Source organism: Pristis pectinata, chromosome 8, assembly GCF_009764475.1.
Source record: "Pristis pectinata isolate sPriPec2 chromosome 8, sPriPec2.1.pri, whole genome shotgun sequence".
In the NCBI taxonomy this organism is placed as follows: domain Eukaryota; kingdom Metazoa; phylum Chordata; class Chondrichthyes; order Rhinopristiformes; family Pristidae; genus Pristis; species Pristis pectinata.
Window position 1 is genome coordinate 75,454,687 of NC_067412.1, and position 25,917 is coordinate 75,480,603.

At 38.6% G+C, this 25,917-nt stretch overlaps 1 protein-coding gene across 2 annotated transcripts in view; it reads left to right on the top strand.

The window, feature by feature from the left end:
- The window catches only part of med12 (mediator complex subunit 12), a 128,914-nt gene that overhangs the window by 1,138 nt on the left and 101,859 nt on the right, over positions 1–25,917 (top strand). For both annotated transcript variants that reach the window (XM_052020734.1, XM_052020736.1), the window contains exons 2-6: positions 12,425–12,529; positions 17,882–18,073; positions 23,067–23,226; positions 23,848–24,023; positions 25,252–25,362. In XM_052020734.1, coding sequence (XP_051876694.1) covers positions 12,425–12,529; positions 17,882–18,073; positions 23,067–23,226; positions 23,848–24,023; positions 25,252–25,362 — 744 coding nt within the window. The remainder of the gene's footprint in view (positions 1–12,424; positions 12,530–17,881; positions 18,074–23,066; positions 23,227–23,847; positions 24,024–25,251; positions 25,363–25,917) is intronic.

The window sequence follows — 25,917 nt, forward strand, 5'->3', positions numbered from 1 at the left end:
AGACATTGGATCCAAAATCTAATTTTGGTACTATGATAGGGCCTAAATGTTAATTAATCATTCCCGCAGAATGTACTGGTTAGGCAAAATTAAACTGAGGTATTGAGATCAAATCAAGAAGACAACACTTGCATCATATTGTGAGAAATAACATTAATGTTTCATGTTGATGATCTTTAATCAGAACTAATGTACTGGCTTGGACTTTGTGATCAGCAATAAGGTAACAATGCTTACCTCTGATCTCGAAGAAAATGACTGATTTCTATGTTGTGAATTTCCTCTATCTCAACATAGGGTGTCAGTTCTGGGGGATTACTGATGTCATCAAGCAAGCTGAATAGCTAATCATATTGAAAAATTTTTACACAGCAAACTAGGAGGTAAAAGGTCCAATTTTTAATGATCTCAGATGGAAATTAAGTTTAATTTGAACACATAGGTGAGACTAAGGTAGAAGTGGAAATATCATGAAATATTTTTATAAAAAAAATTGAAATCTTTGGACTTTAACATTGAATTAAACATTTAAATTTTGATACTTTATATTAATAGCTTTAGACCATAAGGTACAGGAGCAGAATTAGGCCATTTGGCCCGTCAAGTATGCTCCACTATTCAATCGTGTCTGATATTTTTTTCAACCCCTTTCTCACACCTTCTTTCCATAACCCTTAACCCCCTTACCAATTACGAACCTATAAGATAAGATATCTTTATTAGTCACATGTACATTGAAACATACAGTGAAATGCATCTTTTGCACAGAGTGTTCTGGGGGCAGCCCGCAAATGTCGCCACGCTTCCGGCACCAACATAGCATGGCCACAACTTCTTAACCCATACATCTTTGGAACGTGGGGGGAAACTGGAGCACCCAGAGGAAACCCTCGCAGACACGTAGGGAGAACATACAAACTCCTTACAGACAGCAGCTGGAATTGAGCCTGGGTCGCTGGCACTGTAATAGCATTACGCTAACCGCTAGGCCTCCACAGCCCTCTGTGGCAACAAATTCCATAGATTCACCACCTTCTAGCTGAAGAAATTCCTCCATCTCAGTTTTAAGGGGACGTCCCTTTATTCTGAGGCTGTGTCCTCGGATCTTAGACTTTCCTACTAATGGAAACGTCCTCTCCATGTTCGCTTTATGCAGGCCTTTCAGTATATGGTAGGTTTCAATGAGATTCCCCCCCTCATCCATCTGAACTCCATTGAGTTCAGGCCCAGGGACATCAAATGCTCCTTGTACATTAAGCCTTTCATTCCTGGGCTCTTTCTTGTGAACCTCTTCTGGACCCTGTCCAGGGCCAGTACATCCTTCCTTAGATATGGGGCCCAAAATTGCTCATAATATTCCAAATGCAGTCTAACCAATGCCATATAAAGCCTCAGCAGTATATCCTGCTTTTATGTTCTAGTCCTCTCAAAATGAATGCTAACATTACATTTGCCACCTTTTCTACTGACTCAATCTGCAAGTTAATCTTAAGGGAATCCTGAACTAGGACTCCCAAGTTCTTTTGCACCTCTGATTTCTGAATTCTCTCCCCACTTAGAAAATAGACTACACCTTTATCCTCCCTACCAGTGTGCGTAACCCCACACTTCCATGTGCTGTATTCCATTTAAGCCCTGAATAATTGTTAATTTGTAAATATGACTTGATATTTGTTTACTAAAGTAACAGGTGAGATTTTCAGACACTTTCTACATGGAGAATAGCTCATAAGTATCTGATGTTGTTACCTGATCACTGATTTGGAAGATTATGGTGAAGGTTGCAAAACAGCATACCTTTTAGAGGAGCAAGGAACCACTGCCGACAACTTTTGCATTCTGTGTTTAACTCCACGTGTACATACTCTAGAAATGTCACATTACAATTAAACAAAACAAAACAAATTTTATAATCTAGATAAGTGTTAAGTATCTGCTGTTAATGAATTCTGTCATTCATTACTATCCACATTACGGTGATGTTTCAATGATGCAAATTTGAATTCTCACAAATAGAATGCATTCACTTGGACATAAAAAAACAACAAAATATAAACTTAACAGTTTTGTGGGAGTAATCATTAACCTGAAAACGCAATGATTGATATATGAAATGTTAGTGTCTTTCTTTTGTGAAACACCTTGTACACAAGTTCAAGAAATTGATTCCTTTAAGCAGAAATATGTTCATGATAAAATTCATTATTTCTTTCTCCTGTTCAGTCAAATTTTACACATAGTTTATGCTGTGTGTATTGGCTCCTGAGGAGGTTTGACCAGTTAAGCTGAGGGGAATGCAATGGGTATCATCCTGAATCAATCAGTGAATGCCTACGCAGTCAGAGTAGTATTTCTTTAATTCTTGCATGGCGATCTAGGACTGGTATTTTTGTCCTTTTGTTTTCTAATGCCTTGATGATATAAGATGCTTGTTTTTCTACTTCTCTGGAATGCACTGGCTTAAATAGGTTATCAGCCGACTGCTTGAGGCCCAAACTTGCAGCTATATTTTGGTGCTATGGCCAAGATCAAAATGTTCAAACATTTTATGTAGAATTGTGTTGCTTTCCAAGTGATTCAGGTGTCTGCTTTGCTTATGTAAGACTAGCATGCACAAACTTGATTGGTTTCAAGTTCAATCTTTGATTGCCATTCTTCAGAACCTGTAGGAATGATGGTTTGTGAATTGATATAAATGAGGCAATAGATTGAATAGCCTACTGATATATTGATTATTTATTAGTGGATTGTATGTCTGAACTGCACCCCAGTAACAGTCAATATCAACAGTTGAAATGGGTGAAAATGGGAGAGGAAATTCCAAAGGGCCTCGGTTCACAGTAATTTCTGGAGGTTATTTGTCTCAATGCTGAACTTTGACTGAGAATAAATTTGCAACAAATGCATTTCACTCAGGAACTAAGCTGCTTGATGAGCAGTTCCATGCATCTGATCATGTTGCGAGAAGTCCTTTCTGAACACACAAATGTTTCCAAGTGCTCTGATATTTTCAGGTGACCAAGTAACAGTCAGGAGAGGTATCTTTAAATATAATTTATAGCTGCGCATTCATCTTCCAGTAATGTCTTCTATCGGAATTGGAAAGTTTGCTTAATTAGAATCATAATGACAGTTTCTAATAACAGAGTAAGTATAATATGGATAATGGTAAGGTCTATTTGTAGGTTTTATTCATTTGCTTGTGACTTATGCATGCTTTGTTTTAAAAAGATCAAGTAAAACTGTTTTCTAAATCCTCTAAATTGTCCAAGAAAGCCCTAGGCCTGGATATTGTCAACTTTGATGTAAAACATAATGTGGCTTACAAAGCAGAATGGGGCAATGACATCTGGTCTGGAGGTTTTGGAAGGTGATGATGAATAGGAAAAAAGATGGTTAATGCTGCAGTGGGAGCTTTAATGCTTTTCTGAAGCAGGGAATTGGCAGATAGAGCCTTAGTTTATACAGACTCCAGACCCATACATCTCTGGTCTTCTGTACAATTACAACAAAGCACAGAGCAAGCTTGAGGAACAACACTTCATGTTTCTGGGCACATTGCAGCCTTCTGGACTCTATATCAAATGCTTCAAGTTCAGGTGACTTGCTCTTATTTTTGTCTGCATCAGAACTGACCATTTCTGCTAGTCATCTGCCTGTGACTTTGGCTCAGATTTCCTCTCTCCATTAGTATAGTCTGGGCTGCTAAGCATGTTTGACAGCCCTGCTATCAGAAACACATTACACAGGCAAAGAAGCACGTTCTGCTTCTAACTGCTATATTAACCTATTTGGTTGCACTCTATCAGAGATATTCTCTTTGTTCCAAGCATCCCTCCTCCATTATTCATATTATCCAATGTGTTTTCTGTCTTTCTCATTTCTGGCAAAGGAGCTTGGAGCTGAAATGTTAACTCTGTTTCTCTTTCCACAGATGCTGCCTGACCTGCTGAGTATTTCCAGCATTTTCTGTTTTATTGCAGATTTCCAGTACCTACAGCTTTTTTTCGATGATTTTAGTTTAAAAAGTCATCTACAGACTCCCACCCCTGAAATGAGAGCACAGCCTTGATAAAGCACTTAGAATATGACCTGGAAATTTAAATATCACTATCTCTACACCTCTGTAGAGTGGTGGATGTGGTGGAAATAGACGTAAGGTGTTTGACCATGTTCCCCATGATAGGCTCATCCAGAAAGTCAGGAGGCATGGAATCTATGGAGACTTAGATGTATGGATTTGGAATTGGCTTGCCCACAGAAGGCTGAGGCTGGTAGTAGATGGAGAGTGTTCTGCCTGGAGGTCAGTGACTAGTGGTGTTCCGCAGGGATCTGTTCTGGGAGCTCTGCTCTTTGTGATTTTTATAAATGACTTGGATGAGGAAGTGGAGGGATGGGTTAGTAAGTTTGCAGATGACACAAAGGTTGGAGTTGTTGTGGATAGTGTAGAAGGTTGTTGTAGCTTACAACAGGATATAGACAGGATGCAGAGTTGGGTGGAGAAGTGGCCGATGGAGTTCAATTTGGAAAAGTGTGAAGTAATATACTTTGGAGGAAAGAACTTGAAGGCTGAGTACAAGGTTAATGGTAGGATTCTTAGCAGTGTGGAGGAACAGAGGGATCTTGGGGTCTATGTCCATAGACCCCTTAAAGTTGCCACGCAAGTTGATGGGGTGGTTATCACGGTGTATGGTTTGCTGGCCTTCATTAGTTGGGGGATTGAGTTCAAGAGCCATGAAGTAATGTTGCAGCTCTATAAAACTCTGGTTAGACAACACTTAGAATATTGTGTTCAGTTCTGGTCACCTCATTGAAGGAAAGATGTGGATGCTTTAGAGAGGGTGCAGAGGAGATTTACCAGGATGCTGCCTGGATTAGAGAGCATGTCTTATGAGGAAAGGTTAAGTGAGCTAGGGCTTTTCTCTTTGGAGCGACACAGGATGAGAAGAAACTTGATAGAGGTGTATAAGACTGAGGGGCATTGATAGAGTGGACAACCAGCACCTTTTCACCAGGGCTGCAATGACCAATACCAGAGGACATCAGTTTAAGGTCAGAGGAGGAAAGTTTAGGGGAGATGTCTGAAGTAGATTTTTTTGTACTACCTGGCATTTTTTTTCCTTACAGTGATGATTATGAAAGACATATGATAAGCAGTACCTTTTATATTTGCAGGAAATTTTCAGATCACCTCCAGGACTTAAACCTAGAGTGAATCCTGAATTGGAAATATGTTGTTCTGCACAAAATAGCATATATTCTTATGGCAATTAATAAGGTAGTTAAATATTACATTACCCAGTGTCAGCATTTACAGAAAAATTCCATGGTTTATCTTTTTGCTACATGGCTCATAAAGATACGCTTTTAATTTGGATGCTTTGTGCTTTTCTCCAAAAGATCTATATGAATTTACTTGCAGTTGCCGTGAACTGCATTGTATTGCTGGAAAACTGGTTTCCAAATAAGATTAACCCCAATAAGGTAGAAGCTGAAATATCATTAAATATTTTTATTAAAATAAATAGAATCTTTTGAACTTTGACATTCAGATAAATGTTTCAATTTTGATACATAATATTAAAAGCTTTAGACCCTGAGTGATCGTTAATTTGCAAATATGGTTTAGTACTTACCGAAGTAACAGGTAACATTTTCAGACATCTTTTACGTGGAGAATAGTTCATAAGTGACTGATATTGTTATCTGGTCACTGATTTGGAAGATTATGGTGAAAGCTGCAAAACAACACGGGAGCAAGAAACCACTGAAGACATCTTATTTCCTATTCAATAAGATTTGAAAATCTTTTTAAAAAAAAAACTTTAGTTAATTAAATATATAAAGTTGTAGTTGAAATTATACAGCACATTTGATTTCAATATGAGCTTCTCAAATATGTCTACATAGATAATCAGGATGTATAGAGGGAAGTGTTTGCAACATTGTATAAGTGGATTTATGTTACCAAGTAACATGCATGTCTTGCAGGTAGGTGTTTTATACCAAGTTCCTCTACTGCTGCTGAAACACTCATTTATGTTATTGTTACTTCTACACCTGTCACATGACTATTCCTGTACTGGACAATTATAACTAGTATTCCAGTAACTGACAGATTGTAGCATTACTGAATTTATATCAGAACCTTTAAGTATTCAATAGAATGTTTCCAATGTACTAGTTGAATGCTGAAGATCAGTCTTGGACTTGAACACATTATTTATTTGAATATTTCAGTGCTACGTTCTAAAGATGCAATCTTTCAGCTAGGCTGGGGCTTTGGTTTAATATGTTACCTGATCAGACATATGTTAGCGCATCCAGTGTCAGTAATGGTATGGCAATAAACTCTTTCATTGCACTGACCAACAATCTCCCCTCAACCGCCATCAGAGAAATGAATGAATTCACTTTTTAAACTGGTTAAATGACATACTCTTTTATTCCCACGAGTCCAGGGAGAGTTAAGAGGTGGCCTTAAGCTTGGTTGAAGAGTTGAGTTTGGAAAAGCTGTCCAAATAAAGTGGATAGGTGAGTGAAAGGAACTTCAGAGTACAGTAGTGTACATTTAAAATCCAAAGCCTTTGCTGATGGTGAACTGAGGACTCAGAAAATTTCTCATTGGAAGAGTTGGTGTGTGAGGAAAAATAAGCCTATATTTATGAACTATTTTACGCAATTTTGGTTTCCATACCTGAGGAATGATTTATTTGCCATGAAAGCTGGGTAGTGCAGATTCATCAGATTAAATTCTATAGTGAGAGGTTTTCCTGTAAGGAATGACTGAATGTGATTAATTTATATTCATTCTAGCTTTGGCGGGGGGACAAAATCACCTCAAAATGTCCCAAGATTTTGAAGGTAGATGCTGAAATGTAGTGGAACCTCATAGGGACCATTTTAAGGCTGAGATGAGGGCACATTTATTTACTCAGAGTTGTCAATCTCTAGTGTTTTCTACCCCAGGGGAAGTGGGTGTTCAGTTATTGACTATTTTCAAGGCTGAGGTTGGTAGGTCTATGGGAACAAAGGGAAATGAAGGATATGGGGATAGGGTAGGAAAAGTAGAAGATCAGCCACAGTCTTATTGAAGGATGAGCAGATTTGAGGGGACCACATGATCTATTTGTACTTTTGTTTGTAATGTTATTTCCCACACTTAACGTTTCAGGAACAGCTGCTTCTCCTCTGCCATTAGATTTCTGAACACTTCATGAAACCATGTTATTCCTTTTTTTTAACTCGTTATTTACTTGTTTTTCCTCTTTTTTTACTCTCCCTCGTTATTCCTCTTTTGCACTATTTATTTGTTTTTGTAACTTATAGTAGTTTTTATGTCTTCATGTCTTACACTGTACTGCTGCCACAAAACAGCAAATTTCACGACATATGTCAGTGATAATAAACCTGATTCTGTTCTTAAACATTGCAGTGATTCACAGCCAATTAGTTAGTGTAGAGGTCCTCTTAAGAACGCCCGACTTAAGGATAGCCCGTCCATATGAATGAGTATTCTGGAGACTTTGACAGGGTGGATGGGAATGGATTTGCTGGCTGCTGCAGGCATCTTCTGCTGTGTGGGAACAGGGCAAATCCAAGTGCCTTTTCTTCCACTCCCCCAGCTCATTCTCCCATCACAGCTATTTCTGTGAACCTCCCATACACTGCTGTATTTGTTCATTTCCGACCTCAGGAACAGTTCTCAGGAACAGAATCCTGTCGTAACCTGGGGACTGCCTGTAGTCACTTATTTTTAATAAACGCAGCAGCTAGTTTTTCCAACAGAGTACATAACAGAGCAGTTAATCAGTTTTGATGGTGGTTGAGGCGGCCAATACAGTGGGAGAATTCCTTGCCCTTTCAACAGTGTCATGGGATCTCATATATATCTGATCAGACAGGGGTTTGATATCCTAATTGAAAGATTGAATTTTGAGCGAAGTAGCTGTCTCTTGGTATTGCAGTGAAATGATAAAAGCAGAAAAAGGTAATGCAATGGAGGAGAAAAAAATTCAAATGCATCAATTTAAAAAGGAGCTGAAAACGTCAAGACTCAAAGTAAGTTGAGGACAAAAGAGACTGCAGATGCAGGAATCTGAAACAAAAAAACAATGCTGGATTACCTCAGCAGGTCAAGCAGCATCTGTGGAGGCAAAAAGTGTATGCCAACATTTTGGGTCGAGCAATACCCTGTAAAAGGACTGATGGGGAAGTGGAAAGATTGACATTATGTAGCGGTGTGAGGGAGGGGTGGGACAGGCTGATCTGTGATAGGTGGAACCAGATAAGGTGATTGGTAGGGGTGGGAGGGATGGGCAGATGGAATCAGGTGGGAGAGGGGATGGACAAAGAAAGAAGAAATCTAGGTTGACAATTGAGTATGCATGTAGGGGCATGGGTTACCTGAAATGGAAAATTCAATGTCCATACCATTGGGTTGTAAGCTACCTGAGTGGAATATGAGATGATGTTCTTCCAATTTGGGTTTGGCCTCTCCGTAGCAATGGAGAAGGCTGAGGGCTGACAGGTCCATGTGGAAGTGGGAAAGAATTAAAAAGACCTGCAACCAGAAGCTCCTGACAGCCTTTACAGAGAGAGCTCAGGTGCTCTGCAAAATGGTTGCCTGGTCTGTGCTTGGTTTCTCCAATGTAAAGGAGGCCACATTGGCAATGTACACCTTTGGCTTTCACGGATGCTGCTTGTCCCACTGAGTTCTTCCAGAGTTCTATTCAAAGTAAACAACATTTTCAAAATGTAGAACTAATCTGTCATTGCTTTAAAGGATAGATTTATATTTTGTCCATTCTGAACTCTCATTAAGGGTTAAGTAACTCTGAGCATATCTCTGGTGGGAAGTCATATTTATAGCAACTTGCTGGGGATTCTAGACTGCCAGATAACAGGAAGAGTTTGTGAAGATGTTCACGAGAATGTCAAATTATTTATATAAGTTGCTTGAGCTTTCGTAAATGTAAGCCTGAAAATTAATGGAAAGAGTAAAATTAAATTGAAAATTTATCAGCTGCTTACTCTGTTGACTCAACCCAATGTTTGAAATAATGTCAGCACTTCACATTTTGGAATTGAATCCTCGACGTGTGTAATTTTGATATATTTGAAGTGAAACATTTAATTGGATCCTCATGGATACAGAATCTGTGCCAAAGAGTTGCTAAATGCTACCACTATTGAAGAAAGAGGATGGAGGTAAACTGGGAAGCTATAGATCAGTTGACTTAATAGTGGTGAAGATGTTATTGTAAATGACCATCAATGCCAAAATGATTTTTCATTTGGGAAGCCATGGGTTAATTAAGAAAAGCCAATATTTTTAAAAGAAAATTGTTCGGACTGATGTGATTGAGTTATTTATGGAATAGGAAGATAAAGCAGTAGATGTAGAAATGGATTCTTGAAAGACATTCAACAGATTGCCATGCAGGAGACTTGTTATAATGAAAAACTGAAATTAAGCAGAAAACAGCAGTATGGATACAGAATTCACCCAATGACAGGGAACAGTGTTGATGCATGGATACTTTTCAAACTGGATGGAGATAGATGGTGGACAGTGGTGTTTCCCCAAGCGTTAGTTTTGGATTCATTACTCTTCAGTTGTAATACATGGAGCATCATTATAGAATTGTCTGCAGATACATAACTTGACAATGTAGTAGATGGTGATGAGGATGAGTGCAGACATCAGAATAACAAAAGGGTGGCACGGCAGATAGTATTCAAGGTAAAGAAATCTATTGATATACGTTGGGAAGATTAAAATGGAAAAGCAGAATACTATAAATGGGATGAGTTTGAAAAATGTAGAGACACGCATCCCTAATGGGAGTAGCAGGGTGTCGATAAGGTTGTCAGAAATAAGAGTGTAGAATGCAGAAAGCAAAGAAATTATGCTAGATTCTTTTTATAAATCACTGCTTAAGCCAGAGCTGGAATATTATGGCTGCCATATTTCAAGAAAGATTTAAAGCCATTTAGGTGCAGAGGCTATTACCAGGCATGAGAGAATTCAACTGTGAAGTGAGATTGGAAACATTAGGAATGTTCTCCTTGACACAGGTTTTTGGGAGTAACCTAATAGAAGCTTTCATGATGAGAAAGCTGGTCCCTCTGACAAGTGTTTGTGATATATTTAAATCAATTGGGGAAGAGATCGGAACACTGTGTGATGTTCAGATCTCCAATTGATTTAAATATAAGTGTGATGGAAATTGATTTCACAAATTATTTTAGAAGGGAGTTGAATAAGTAAAGTTTGAGGAATCTATAGGGTTAGGGACTAAAAGCAGGATGTGTAATATTAAGGATGATGCTACATCATCAAGCAAACAGGCACTATAAGCCAAATACCCCATGTGTTTTTATTCTATCAATGAAAGACTGAGTTAGCATGGGTTTTGTTTATTGGGTAACTATTCAAAGTTGTTAAATACTCAAACCAACTTACTTTAATGTGTTGATTTCTTTCTGTAGATTTAAGATGAGGCAGATTCATCATTACACAGTAGTCAAGTGATTTGTATTTGAAAACCTTGTTTAATGTCTTGCACACAAGGGTTAAAATGTAATTTATTAAAATAGGATTTCACTGGTATAATCTCCGATCCTGTCTAATCTCCTGTTCCAAATAATCTTAAGGATAAGAGCTTGGTTCCACTGACATACCACCAAACAATTTAACAATTTAGCAAAAAACTGTAAATGTTTCAAAAAAATTTGTTCGAATAAAGCTGTTACTTTATTATTGCAAACCACATGTTCAGTTTAATTCCAAGTTCTGTTTATTTTTCCCAGTGTGAAATGATGGGGATTTGGTAGCTCTTTTAAAGGTGGTTTCCCGAGGTTATTCTATTTTGGAACTTTACCACTAATTGGACTTTAGGTTAGGGTTAAGATTTGAATGGGAGAGTTGAAGTGAGAGAGTTTGTTTTGTTCTGGGATGGATTTGCTTGGTGTTGGGAATGTGATTTTGTTTTAAATGTTATAGGCCAAGGCCCCAATCCTGCACCTGTATGCCAAGTGTGAATTATTGAACGGAAGGCAGATGCATGCCATTTATTAAGGTTAAGTGAAGCTGAATATATTCATTCTATTGCACAATTAAAAAGAGTGCTTTACTGCAGAAGGTACACAGTTACCCATTTATCTTCCAAATAAATGTACTGAATCTTGCTTTTAAAATGAGCTGAAAGGGCACTAATCTCTTCCACAGCCTTTCCTCCACTCTGTTTTGCTTCTGACATCTTACTGTCTCAAATTGCACAAAAATACTGGTGTTTTGGGGTCAGCTTGACATAAGAGGCCATGCTACCAAAACAAGTAATGTTGAGTCTTCAGTTTAAATTGATAAAAGAAATCTAAAGCCTGGTTGTGGAGATTACTGCAGTGACCTTTGGCACAGACACATGGCAGTTTTAGGTTAACTATAGAATTTAATATAAATAAAACACAGACTATAAGAGTAATTTTGTAGTGTATAATATTTTTCTTAATTATTTCTCAATCTTGATTTTGAACATGGAGGTGGATATATTTTCTGAGATTACAAAGATTGGTATTGGTATATTATTGTCACTTGTACCTAGGTACAGTGAAAAACTTGTCTTGATTACCGATCGTACAGGTCAATTCATTACACAGTGCAGTTACATTGAGTTGGTACAGGGTGCATTGATGTAGTACAGGTAAAAACAATAACAGTACAGAGTAAAGTGTCACAGCTACAGAGAAAGTGCAGTGCAATAAGGTGCAAGGTCACAACAACGTAGATCGTGAGGTCATAGTCCATCTCATTGTATAAGGGAACCGTTCAATAGTCTTTATCACGGGGTAGAAGCTGTCCTTAAGTCTGGTGGTACGTGCCTTCAGGCTCCTGTATCTTCTACCCGATGAGAGAAGAGGGAGACTCGGGTGGGTGGTGTCTTCTTGATATAGTATAGTAACATTAGATGTTGAAATTTTGTTTAATGGTAACTTTTCTGGAGTTACAAAATAAAACACTATTGGTAGATTAGATGAAGGATACAAAAGTTAAGCAGATGTTTAAAAGTCATGTATAATAAATTTTTTACTTTTTGTACATAATCAAATGGACTGTAAAAACGGTCAAATTTGATATCCTTGAGAGGTTTGAAGGATGCAAAGATCCTTGAAAGACTTGTTCACTTTGAAAAAGGAACCTTGTGTCTCTGAATAATTGCAAATGCATTCGTAGGGATTTTTGTATTCGTAAATTAACACGTTCAAAGTTGCATCATTTTACAAAGAGCACAATATGGAATCATAAAATTAAAGATAACTTGATTATCATTTTATGCAGTAAAACATATTGCTTCAGGTCAGTTTTATAGTTTTGTGTGTCAGCAGCGAAACTCTTGACGTAATGGTCCTCCTTTTGTTTCAGGATGAGCTGACAGCACTGAATGTCAAACAAGGCTTTAACAATCAGCCTGCAGTGTCTGGGGATGAACATGGTAGTGCAAAGAATGTCAATTTCAATCCTGGCAAGGTAAGCTTCTCTTGTAGTTGATCAAAGTCTCCTCTGAACATACCCCATCTTCAATGTCAAGGCTGAATAACAAAAGGCGATGCATTATGACTGACGACTTGATAGTGGGCCAGGATATCTGACCTGCTGCTGGTACTTACTACGTTTCAGGTTGGGCAGCTTGGTGGAGGCATATATTGATCACCGTCCCTCAAACTTCAGACTGCCCATTTGCTGGTGAAGCATGTTGCATGAAATCTAGCTCGAAACTGGAATCCTCTGGCTTTTGTGTTGATGCATGACCTCTGCTGCAAATAATATAAACTCTGCTCAGACTTTTTGGTACACTTAGACCACTGAATGGCCTCTAGCTGAGTGAGACTTCAGGAAGGAATGGCATCTGTAACTCAAACTGGGTCTCAGTTGTCCAGAGTAGGATGAAGGGAGGAAATGTTGGGGTGGTGAAGTAAAGAAAACCTTTGACAGCATAAGTTAATGTTCCAGCAGTGCAAAGTTGTGATGTGAACTAACCAGCACTCAATATTTTTGGTTACACATAGTTGTTGACTACTTTTCCCTCATCTGCCTTTGAAATAAAGTCAATAGATTTTTATCAAAAGAACTTGTAAATTGGAAACTTTGTCAGCATTTTGAATCACTGTGGTAAAACACCTCTCAATATTCTGTTGATAAACCATCTGGAAACCTCGTATGCTTAATCTGGAATAGTCGCATTATGACTTTAATATTTGTCTTGTGTAAGGTATCATGCGCCATTTGCATTTCACATTTATAGCTCTACGTATGAAGCCCAAATCAGAATTTCAGGTCCTGGTCCAACAGCCCTTTCTAAACTATTGTCATATTTCTCATGAATGTCTAAAATACTCAGCATTGATCACAATAATAGCATGCACACCAGAATACATATGTCTGTAATCATACTTGCTCTTCTCCACAGGATCCATTGTCCACTGTAGCTATTCATCAAGTTGCACTTGTTTTTTGGCTCCAAGTGATTGTGTAAATCTTTAAGCATCCTAATGTGAGTGCCAATACTTGGCTTACATGAACTATTGTGTATTGTGTCTGACCAGCAGCTATATATCTCACTTGGTGTGAACTCTTTCTGAAAAAAAAGATGGATTCTGCACCTTGTGGAGCATGTATTCAGGATCAAAGTGATGTATCAAGCAAACACCCAAGAACCTTAGCCAATGTTAAGAGCAAGTTCCCACTCACACACTGTAGTTTGTTCTCCAAAATAACTTTGCAGTGTCCTGCATCTAATTTAGTTTCACTCCCTATGCTTCATAAATCTCTTGGTAAAATGACTTTTCTCTTGGGCATGGTTGAAATAATCTGTTTCCTTTTCCCATGGAGATCAAATTTGACTTGGAGCTGTCAAGTCGCCCTATTAACAAGTCATTTGCCAACTTGCTATAGTTCAGCTATACTTGTTCAGTGTCAATGTTTGCATTTTTTACATATAAAGAAAAAAAACTGTCAGGTATTTTCTGTGAAGAAGTTGAAAAACTTTTTTTTTCTTCGGGGTTGCAGTTGGGTGCATGTATGAAGAGCATTTAAGACTGTCCATGCTGATGAGATCAGCATGGGTTGGATTTGCATGTGGGAGGGGCTGCAAGAGTCCACCAGGAGTTTTATCAGGTTCACTGAAAATTTGTTGAGCAGCATGAATTACAACTGTTACTGTCAAGTAAGCAGTCAGCCAATGGTGCGACGAATGTCCTGGCCCAATGATATAAGGGGTAAAGAGAGAATGTTATAATTGAGAATCTTTTTTGGTGAGGTTGGGATCAGAAATAGAATGAAAATGTTGTAAAAGAGAAGCTGGTCATCGGTGTAGTGTTCATTATTACTCTCAAAGGTTGTCACTTAAAATGTAAACAAAGAACAAACATTCCAGTGTAAAAGCTTTATAGTAGCAAGTTCACTTTTTGGGAGAATGTTGTTTCAATAATTTTTTGTTTCCATCCTATTGTGATCAAGAGGATAGTGCAGTAAGTACCTTAGAGTATAAATGGTGATACATGATGAGTATACCAAGATCAACTTTGGCAGGCATGAGTGGTGGCTTGGGATAGAGATGGAGGCACCTTTCTATCCCCCAGCAGACTATTTATGTGGCATGAATTAAGTTTCATAGCAAAGGTAAATTCCTTGTAGTTGTAAGAACTGAACTTTTATTGTAATGCTGGAGGTATTAGATTAAGGGAATCTAATACTGCAAATGAAAATAAAACAGAAAATCTTCAAGAGACCAAACATTAAGTGAATAAGAATGTGTGTGTGGTTGTCAGAGGAAATGCTAACACTAAAATTCTAATTTTTTGAAGCTTCTATAGTACCCGTGTGAAAATCAGGGAAAAAACCCCACAGGTGCTGGAAATCTGACATTTAAAAAATGTTGGAAACACTCAGCAGGTTAGACAGTGTACAGAGGAAAAGTCACTATTTCAGGTTGAAGACACCTTGTCAGAGCTAGGTAAGAGAGAAAACAAGTTAGTTTTAAGGGTGGGGAGATATGGATAAGACAAATTGAATATCTCTGATAACATGAGGCCAGAGTTACTCTGGGGATAAGTTGTAGTATCAATCAGTTAATGGATTAATAGGGGCAGTTATAGAGAAAGAAAATGAACAGAAGCTATGAAAAGAGGGCAGTTCGAGAGTGAAAATACAAACAAAGGAACATAAACATTGCAAAGTCCAGGGTTGTGGGACATTTCAAATGGGTCAATCTGCTAGCAGAGAGAGAAAAATTGAACCAATATTAATGATGGATGACTTGCAACAGAAATGAGCGGTTCTGATACAAACATTGAAAGTGAGGCAGTGAAATGATCAGTTCTGATACAGAAAGAGCAAAAAAGGAATTTATTTAAGTTGTAGAATTCAATGATGAAAAACATTATGATGCTGGAGGAACTCAGCAGACCAGGCGGCATCTGTGGAGAAAGCAGGCAGTCAACATTTTGGGTTAGGATCCTTCTTCAGGACTGAAGATAAGAAAGAAATGCCAAATGCAAGAGAAATGCAGGGAGCAACACTGACGTGGCCTTTTTTGACCTCATTGAAATGTGTTTGCTCAGTTAATTGAGGGGGACTGTGGGCCATCCTCCTCAAATTTGTCTGCCTCAGGAATTTGTCTCTATCTTATATTTGCATGATGGTATCCAAGCTTTTATCCCAAACAGTGGGTCCACAACAGACGCAGCCTTGGTTCAGGCTGGTCTGAGACAAAGCTGCATCATCATCTAGATACTTTCTTCAATCTTTCTTGCTGCAGTGCTGCACCTTGCCTTCAACAAATTTGCTACTAGATTATAGCTGACCTACAAGATGAATGGCAAACTGTTCAACCTATATTGCTTCCTCTCCAGAACCAAGTTCATCCCTTTGTATTTCAGCTGCAGTACATGGACGATGCTTACATATGCATGCAATTTAAGACCAAGTTCCAAGCCACTGTCAACTCATTTGCTGATACATACCGGAGGATGGACCTTGTACATAACATCCACAAAACAAATATCCTCTACCACCTGACTCCTGTTGTATGACACTGCCTTCTGACAATAAACATCCACGTAGACACATCCCATATCTCAGGAGCCAAATTTCAGTGAGGGTAGGCGATGAGGAAATTTACCATCTCCTTCAGTGCATCAGTGCAGTCTTTAGCTGTCTGAGGAAAAGAGTGTTTGAAGTTTAAGGCTTCAATCCTGACGAAATGTCAATAGCTACCTGGGCAGCAGTGATCCCTGCACTCCTATATGTTTCTGAGATTTAGACTGCTCACAACAAGCACTTCAAAACACTGGAGGGATGCCACCAACACTGTCTGCAAAATACTCCAAATTCATTGGCAGGATAAGCAAAACAATTTCACTGTCCTTTTCCAGGCCAACATCCCCAGCACTGAAGCTCAAATTACATTGAGTTGACTTGGGCTGCTTTGTATGGATCACCTCACTCCAGACTTTTGAAACCTCTTCCAAGCTTTGTCATGGCAAGAGATCATCCAGTGAACAGAAGAAATGATTTAAAGATGTGCACAAAGCTACCTTAAGAAATTGCAATGTGCTCAACTGCTCCTGGGGATCCCTGGCCTACTGCTACTCAAGGTGAAAGAGATTTTGGGTTGACGTTGAGAACCTCTAGTCTATACTTTGGGAGCACACGGAAGCCCTGTGTAAAAGATGTCACCTCCCAACCTAACTGTCTACTGCCCTATCAGGTGCCTCCTGCTGCACGGTGACATGGTAGTGTAGCGGTTAGCGCGACGCTATTACAGCGCCAGCGATCGGGGTTTGATTCCCTTTGCTGTCTGTAAGGAGTTTGTACGTTCTCCCGTGTCTGCTTGGGTTTCCTCAGGGTGCTCCAGTTTCCTCCCACATTCTAAAGACATACGGGTAGGTTAATATGGGTTTAAAATGGGCGGCGTGGACTTGTTGGGTCGGAAGGGCCTGTTACCATGCTGTAAATAAAATATTAAAAAAATAAAAAAAAATTTAATTTAAGTCTGCAGCAGAGGCAGAGTCCCGCAATGGCATTATCACTCACCTTGGAGCCCACAGAACTGTAATGTAGGCAAATTATCCTCGACGCTTAGGAAGAAGATAATCTGATAAGGCTTCTGTGGTGCACAATGTGTTATTATGTTAAAGAACTGAGAGGCTTATTCTTTGACAAACAAATTATTTAAATAAAATCTTTGTTTACTTATAAAATCATTGTGAAGTGTTTCATATTCACTTGTTGGCTTTTGTTTGAAATTCAGTGCCTTGTAATATAGGCAAACAGAGCAGTAATAGTTCTATTGTTGGTCTTTCACAATATTTGTTAATCTATTTAATGGGAATAATAGTTAACTAGTCAATCTGTTTTGTACATTATCATTGTAGGCGAAATGTTGGCCAGGATGCTCCTTTGCTCTTTTTGAATAGTCATGGATTTTTTGACATTCAACAATAGGAACAGGCAGAAAGGATCTTGGATTTTAATCTCATCTAAAGTTTGGTAGACTTAATAATATTGTGCACCTTTTATGTTGTGCTTAAGTTTCAACATAGATTGTTTGTTAATGGTCTCGTGTTGGAGCATAATTTTCTGACCATGAGTGAGAGTTGTGCTGAGCATGCTAAATTATAAGAGAGCTTTCAGTTTGTATTATGGGTTAGAGAGGCAGTAATGTAAACTAATCCTGATTCATAGAAGAATCTTAAGAATTTTTTTTATATTGTCATTCAAGGTTTCATACATTACTACCACTTTGCAAATTTTCCTGTTAGCTGTAATGTGTACCTGTGATGCAAGGCCCATTCAAATCTCTGTTCAACTGTGTTGCAGATCAGCTCGTACTTCAGTAGCATAATTGCTGAGAAATTGAGATGTAACACATTCCCAGATACTGGCAGAAGGAAGCCTCAGGTTAATCAAAAAGACAATTTCTGGCTTGTCACGGCTCGTTCCCAGCCTTCTATACATAATTGGTTTACTGATCTGGCTGGAACCAAACCACTAACCCAACTTGCAAAAAAGGTAAGCTTTCTTTGATACCAACTTGCATAAGATGCATTAATATTTGATTTGTTTAAAGCACAGGTGCTTCAATAGTTATAGTTTAAGCACAATAATACTGAGTTTTGAATGAGAAAACACACTTTTGAGTATTGAAAGAAGAGTTGAAGTGACTGTTACCAACACCAGGTAGAACAACTTGTAGCTTTTGTACTCTCTCTACCTTCATTAATAAAACCAAGAATTCCATTTTTGGGCAACCTTTTTGATCTCTCCTGCCACCTTCAAAGATCTGTGTAAATTTACTCCAGACTTCCTTGTTCCCACATGCCCTTAAGAAATCCCATTAGTTCATGTTACTTATCCTCTTTCTTCCGATCAAAATCAGCAACTAAATAGTAAAGGGGTGGGTTCAACAGATTGGAAAAATATAGATAAAGTAAAAGGGAAGGAGAGTGCAGGAGAGGTTACTGAAGTTTCCAGAATAAAGAATGAGACAGAAAGATTAGAAAGGGATAAAAATTTAACTTTAGGCAACATGGAGACAAATTTGAGAAGAAGGGTGGTGAATACAGGACTGGAGGTGTTATATTTGAATGCATGCAGTATACGAAATAAGGTAGATGAGCTCATAGTGCAGTTAGAAATTGGTAAGTATGACACTGTGGGCATCAGAGTAGTGGTTTAAAGATCACAGCTGGGAGCTAAACATCTAAGGATACATATCCTATCAAAAAGGCAGGCAGGTGGGCAGAGGGGGTGGGATGGCTCTGTTGCAAAATAAAAATGAAATCAAATCCTTAGCAAGAAGTGACGCAGGATCAGCAGATGTAGAATCCTTGTGGGTAGAGTTAAGAAACTGCAAGGGTAAAAAGCTATATATATGCCTCCAAATGGTAGCCAGGATGTGGGGTTCAAATTACGACAGGAGATAGACGAGGCATGTAAAAAGGGCAATGTTATGGTGGTCATGGGGGATTTCGATATGCAGGTAGATTGGGAAAAATCAGGTTGGTACTGGATCCCAAGAGAAGGAATTTGTAGAATGCCTTTGAGATGGCTTTTTAGAGCAGCTTATGGTTGAGTCCACTAGGGAAAAGGCAATTCTGGATTTGGTGTTGTGCAATGAACCAGATCTGATTAGGGAGCTTAAGATAAAGGAACCCTTAGGAGGCAGTCATCATAATACGATAGAATTCACCCTGCAGTTTAAGAGGGAGAAGCTAAAATTGGATGTATCGGTATTACAGTTGAGTAAAGCTAACTACAGAGGTATGAGAGAGATGCTGCCAAAGTTGATTGGAAGAGGACCCGAGCAGGGATGACGTTAGAACAGCAATGGCAGGAGTTTCTGGGAGTAATTTAGAAGATACAGGATCAGTTCATCCCAAAGAAGAAGAAGCATTCTAAAGGGAGGATGAGGCAACCATGGTTGACAAGGGAATTCACAGACAGCATAAAGGTAAAATAAGGACATACAGTATTGCAAAAATTAGTTGGAAGCTGGAGGATTGGGAAGCTTTTAAGAACCAACAGAAGGCAACTTAAAAAAAAAAGCAATAAGGGGAGTAAAGATGAAACATTGAAGCTAATAATATAAAAGAGGATACCAAAAGTTTTTTCAGATACATGAAGAGTAAAAGAGAGGCAAGAGTGGACATTGGACTGCTTAAAAAATGACCCGGAAAGGTAGTAATGGGGAACAAAGAAATGGCGGGTAAACTGAATTAAATATTTTGCGTCAGTCTTCACTGTGGAAGATGCCAGTAACATGCCAGAAATTTGAGAGGGTTGGGGCAGAAGTGAGTGTAGTTGCTATTACTAAGGAGAAGTTGATTGGGAAACTGAAAGGTCTGAACGTAGATAAGTCACCTGGACCTGATGGGCTACACCCCAGGGTCTGAAAGAGGTAGCTGAAGATATTGTGGAGGCATTAGTAGTGATCTTTCAAGAATCACTAGCATCAGGAATGGTTCTGGAGGACTGGAAAATCGCAAATGTCACTCCACTGTTTAAGAAGGGAGGGAGGCAAAAGACAGGATATTATAGGCCAGATAGCCTGACTTCAGTGGTTGCTAAGATGTTAGAGTCCATTATTAAGGATGAGGTTTTGGGGAACTTGGAAGCTCATGTAAAATAGGCTGGAGTCAGCATGGTTTCCTTAGGGGGAGATCTTGCCTGACAAATCTGTTGGAATTCCTTGAGGAAATAACAGGCAGGATAGACAAAGGAGAGTCAGTGGTTGTTGTTTACTTGCATTTTCAGAAGGTCTTAGACAAGGTGCCGCACATGAGGTTGCTAAACAAGATAGGAGTCCATGGTATTATGGGAAAGGTACTGGCATAGAAGATAGGCTGACTGGCAGACGGCAAAGAATGGGAATAAAGGAGCCCTTTTCTGGTTGGCTGCCCATGTCTGGTGGTGGTCCGCAGGGATCAGTGTTGGGTCCGCTACTTCTCACATTATATGTTAGTGATCTGGATGAAGGAATTGCTGGCATTATGGCCAAGTTTGTGGGTGACACAAAGATAGGTGGAAGGGCAGGTAGTGTTGAGGAAGCAGGGAGTCTGCAGAAGGACTTGTACAGGTTGGGAGAATGAGCAAAGAAGTGGCAGATGGAATACAGTGTAGGGAAGTGTATGGTCATGCACTTTGGTAGAAGGAATAAAGGCGTAGACTATTTTCGAAACGGAGTGAATTCAGAAATCGGAGGTGCAAAGGGACTTGGAATTCCTAGTGCAGGGTTCCCTAAAGGTTAACTTGCAGGTTGAGTCAGTAGTAAGGAAGGCAAATACAATGCTAGCATTCATTTCGAGAGGACCAGAATATAAAAGCAAGGATGTAATGGTGAGGCTTTATAAGGTTTTGGTCAGACCACAATTGGAGTATTGTGGGCTGTTTTAGGCCCCATATCTAAGGAAGGATGTACTGACATTGGAGAGGGTCCAGAGGAAGTTTACAAGAATGATCATGGGAGTGAGAGGGCTAACACGTGAGCATTTGATGGCTCTGGGCCTGTACTTGCTGGAGTTTAGAAAGATGAGGCGGGATCTTTTTGAAACCTACCGAATACTGAAAGGCCTGGATAGAGTGGACTTGGAGAGGATGTTTCCAGTAGTGGGAGAGTCTAGGACCAGAGGGCACAGGCTCAGAATAGAAGGACATCCCTTTAGATCAGAGATTAGGAAGAATTTCTTTAGCCAGCGGGTTGTGAATCTGTGGAATTCATTGCCACAGATGGCTGTGGAAGCCAATTCATTAGGTATATTTAAAGGGGAGGTTGATAGGTTCTTGATTAGTAAGAGCGTCAAAGGTTACAGAGAGAAGGCAGGAGAAGGGTTTGAGAGGGGAAAATAAATCAGCCATGATTGAATGGCAGAGCAGACTCGAAGGGCCAAATGGCCTGATTCTGCTCTTATGTCTTAAAATATATCACTCCTCACTTTTTTCATTAAATTTTGTAAATAACTCAGCTGTAGCCTCCTGATGTCTGTTGCTAAAATCTTCACTGATATTTTGAAATTTTGTATTACCTGGAGAAGTTATGCCCCCTTTACTCAAGTCCAAGGTAGTAATATATATCAAAAAGAGCAGTGGCCCTGTACTAATTCCAAGAGAATGCTGCTCTTCACTGGTCTGACAAGCAATTCTTTATCAACTATCCTTCAGCCAATTTTGTAACTGCTGTGACCGTTCCTTTAATCCTGTGGGTTTTAATTTTGCTGACAAGTCTGTTATATTATGCTTTGTTAAATACCTTTGGAAAATACATATACATTTCAACAAAAACACTGGCTTCATTGATCCCCTCTCTTTTCTTTATTGCTCTATCAAGCCAGGAGAATACACCTTGCTTTTAACAAACCTGTAATGACTCTGACTTATTAACCAGACTTTTCCAAGAACCAATGATTTTACCCTTTATTAAACTTTTTAACAGTACCTTCCCCCCCCCCCCCATCAAAGTTAGGTGACTGATCAGTAGTAGCTGTCATAGAGTTATATGGTATGGGAACAGGCCTTTTGCCCCTAGGTCCACGATAGTTCCCTGTACACAACCCATTTTTAATTTTCTTCACATATTCCCATCAACTATGCCCAGATCCCACCACTTATCTACACGCTATACAGTGGCCAATTAACCTAACAATCCCCATGTTCTAACAATCCCCATGTTTTTGTGTTGTCTTTTTAAACTCAACATTTGCAGAACTCCAGTTTAAAAAAATGCACCTGGAAAGAGTAAGTTGTCTTATACTAAGGTCTGCCAAACTTTTAATTGTATCCATTCTATCTGTATTCAGACCATACCACTGTATTTCTTCTCGTATAGCTACACTGCCAGCACTTCTCCCCACTTGGAATTATCATAAAAGGTCCAGCCATTTCTGCAGTTATCTCTATTGGATATGGTTGATCTTGCTGGACTTCCATAGCTTGGTGTGTCCATCGTGTGGATGATAGGCATCTTGCATCATTCTTTAATTTGCCTTCAAATTTGCTGCTCTATCTCCTTTGCTCTATTTGGCAACCTATTGTATACAACCAGTAACATATTGTCTAGTTTATGATTTTTTTTGGCTAGTGGTTCTGTAAGATTCTTCACTCCATTTCTGGCTTCAGCACTGAGTCCAATAGTGGTTTTTGATCATACTGAGATGAGGAACTGAATGTACCTTGTGTCTGGCATCTTAATGTCACACCATTGATGACTAGTGTTTTGAGTGCAGCCCCATGAATTTGAGTGGGGTCACTGACCTTCGGTAGGGAGGTAAGTGAAGCTCACTTTTCTCCCAATCTAGCACTGTTTGCTTTCTCTAAGCATTGCCTTCTCTTCTTTCAACATTCTTTCACAAAAAAGTCATTGAGCTTTTGTCCTAGCAAACCAAAGCTCCATATCCAATCTTCAGTTCATGAGTTCAATGTTTTGTAGGATTTATTTCAATTTGTAACAGAGTTTTTGCTGAAAAAATTATTTAAAAAAAGATCTAATTTGACCTATATGCTATTTCAGGTGCCTATATTTAGTAAAAAGGAAGAAGTGTTTGGCTATCTGGCCAAATACTCAGTTCCAGTAATGAGAGCAGCTTGGCTGATAAAAATGACGTGTGCCTATTATGCGGCTATAACAGAAACAAAGATGAAGAAACGTCATGTAATAGATCCCTGTATAGGTAAGGTTAACAATAAAACTTTGTGTGGGTTTCATATGTGAAATGAATGAGTATATTTGATGTCTGTTTTGTATGATATAGAGTTGTGTTGATAAGAGTATTAAATCAATAATTAATTTTATTTCACGTTAGTAGCATACCATGTTGGAGATATAATCTGACATTTTATTAAAGTTTAATGTGCAGGAAAAAATCATGCACTTTCACTGATTTCTTTCTTTCTCCTTCTTAGTGACTCTAATGCTGGTTTTAACATTGTAATCAGTTGTGTGATAGAATACCACGAACTATATTGTGAGAATCTACCTCCATCTCCAGATCAAAGCTGGAGTTCTAGAATGTGCTGATAATTACAGCATTATGTTTTGGTATGCTTTTCAAAATTATCACTTGCCAATGTTCTGAAATAACCAATTGGGAGACATGAAAGTAGATTGAGTAACTCCTTTTTTTGTCCATGGCTCTCAATTTGGCTGTCTTCCACTAACTCCAGAGGAACTATGGATGCTCTGAATCCTGTGGGGCCCATTTTATTATTGATTTTTAAATCTGTTTTAGCCTAAATGGTAAGGTGAGAAATTTGTAGGAGTGATCTTCAGGAGGATCAATTTCCTTTTGCAGAATGGACTCAGATCATCACAAAGTACCTTTGGGAACAGCTGCAAAAGATTGCTGAGTCCTATCGATTGATTTCAACACAGAACAGTGGGACACCAGTGCCTCCCACAGTGCCTGAAGTGGAGCAGGCCATGAAACAGTGGGAATATAATGAAAAGCTGGCTCTTTACATGTTTCAGGTAATGGGGAACATTATAATTGCATGAAGGGAAGTTGGCGAGAGTACTATGTACATTTCCTTTAATATAATATTAATCATTGTAAATGGTAGTAATCTACTACAGAAAAGAGTATGGGAAAAAGAAAATTTGTTTCTGTATATAATGCAGTTAACGAAAGGCTTCTTTTCTTCTGACTCCAATTCTACCATGAAAAGTTGTATAATTGAATTCAATAAATTTTTGTAATTTTAGGATTGGCACTAGAGCAAATGGTAATGAAAGTTACCATAAAAAACTTGTAGTATTCTTTAAGGAAAATACATATCATCTCTACCTTGTCTGATTGTAACTTAAGTTCACACTAACTTTATGCCTTTGAAGGGCCTCATGAGTAATTCATTTAGGGCAACCAGAGATGAACTAAGAATGCATTTTTCCTCAATGATCTAAAAGTAATTTAATCTGGGTTATGTGCCTGTGTCTTGGAGAAGGGTTTAGTCTTTCATTCCATTCATTTAAAGCACTGTTTTAATTAATGGAGGCAAACTGTAAATTGGTTTAAAAGAAACTGGAAGGTGTTATCTGAGTGAAATAAATAAAACTGCTGGAAATATTGTGAGTGTTGAGAGAAATCATTTCAGGTCAATGATCTTTCATCAAAGTTGGGAAAGTTCCTTTCCAATTCCACCTTGATTTCTCTTTTGTCAGGCTCCTATACTTTTACAACAAAACCAAATGCCAGTTTATGAGACACCTCATCCTCTAATTGGGCATAATGAGACGTAATACCTGAGTTTAACAATTACAGGCAATCAGCAAATCTCACTCTTCCAACACTGGTTATTGCTTTTTAATCTTTTTTGCTGGTAATCTCTCATTTATTCATCTCCTATTTGCACTTCATTCAAACTTGCCTTTATTATTCACCAGTCACAATACCACCTTTCATCAGGTTCCATCACTCCCTTGATCATTTAAATACATCTGCCTTCCAGTCTATCACAGACTTGCCTTTATTTTTTCATCCCCTCCTGTCCTTCTCCCATCCTCTACTTTCGTTTTGCCTCTAAATTTTTCCAATTCTAATAGATCAATCAGAATTGTTAACTTTGTTTTTCTCTCCACTGATGCTATCTGACCTGCGTATTTCCGTGATTTTATTTTGTTTTATTTCAGATTTCAGCGTCCTGCAATACTTGGTTTTAGATATATCTGTGTTCTCTTTGTTTCTTTGCTCTGGCTGTAGGATGGAATGCTGGACAGGCATGAGTTTCTGACCTGGGTTCTTGAATGCTTTGAGAAGATCCGACCAGGGGAGGATGAACTTCTTAAATTACTTCTCCCACTGATGTTACAGGTAGGGAAGATATGTCTGTTGCACTAGGCAATTTTTATTGAGAAATCCTCAGTTCATTTAATATTACATTTTAAGTATTTTATAGATTAAAAGGCTGCTCTTTTAAAATTATAGGCAATGTTATACTGCAGGAAATTGATATTTAACCCAAAATAATTTAATATTCAGTACACTTATTGTGTAATGTTTGTGATTCTTCTAATTTGTCATCTCCAATTGCTCAATCATCGGGGAAGAAAATGTTTGCAACTTTATGTTTGTTTCACTGTTTAATAATTACAGTACGATTAATGAAATCTTAGTGATAATACTGTTAACACTGCTCTGTCTTAGAGAAACCAAACTCAGATTGGATGACTGCTGAACACCTCCATTCAGCCCGCAAGAGTGACCCTAATCTTTCAATTGCCACTCACCTTAATTCTCTATCCTACTCCCACTTTGACTTCTCTGGCTTTGGACTCCTGCATTGATCAACTGACTATAATGACCAACCTTCCTTTCCCCAGTGTAAGCTTAAGGAGTAGTACCTCAGATTCTCCTAAGAATGTTGCA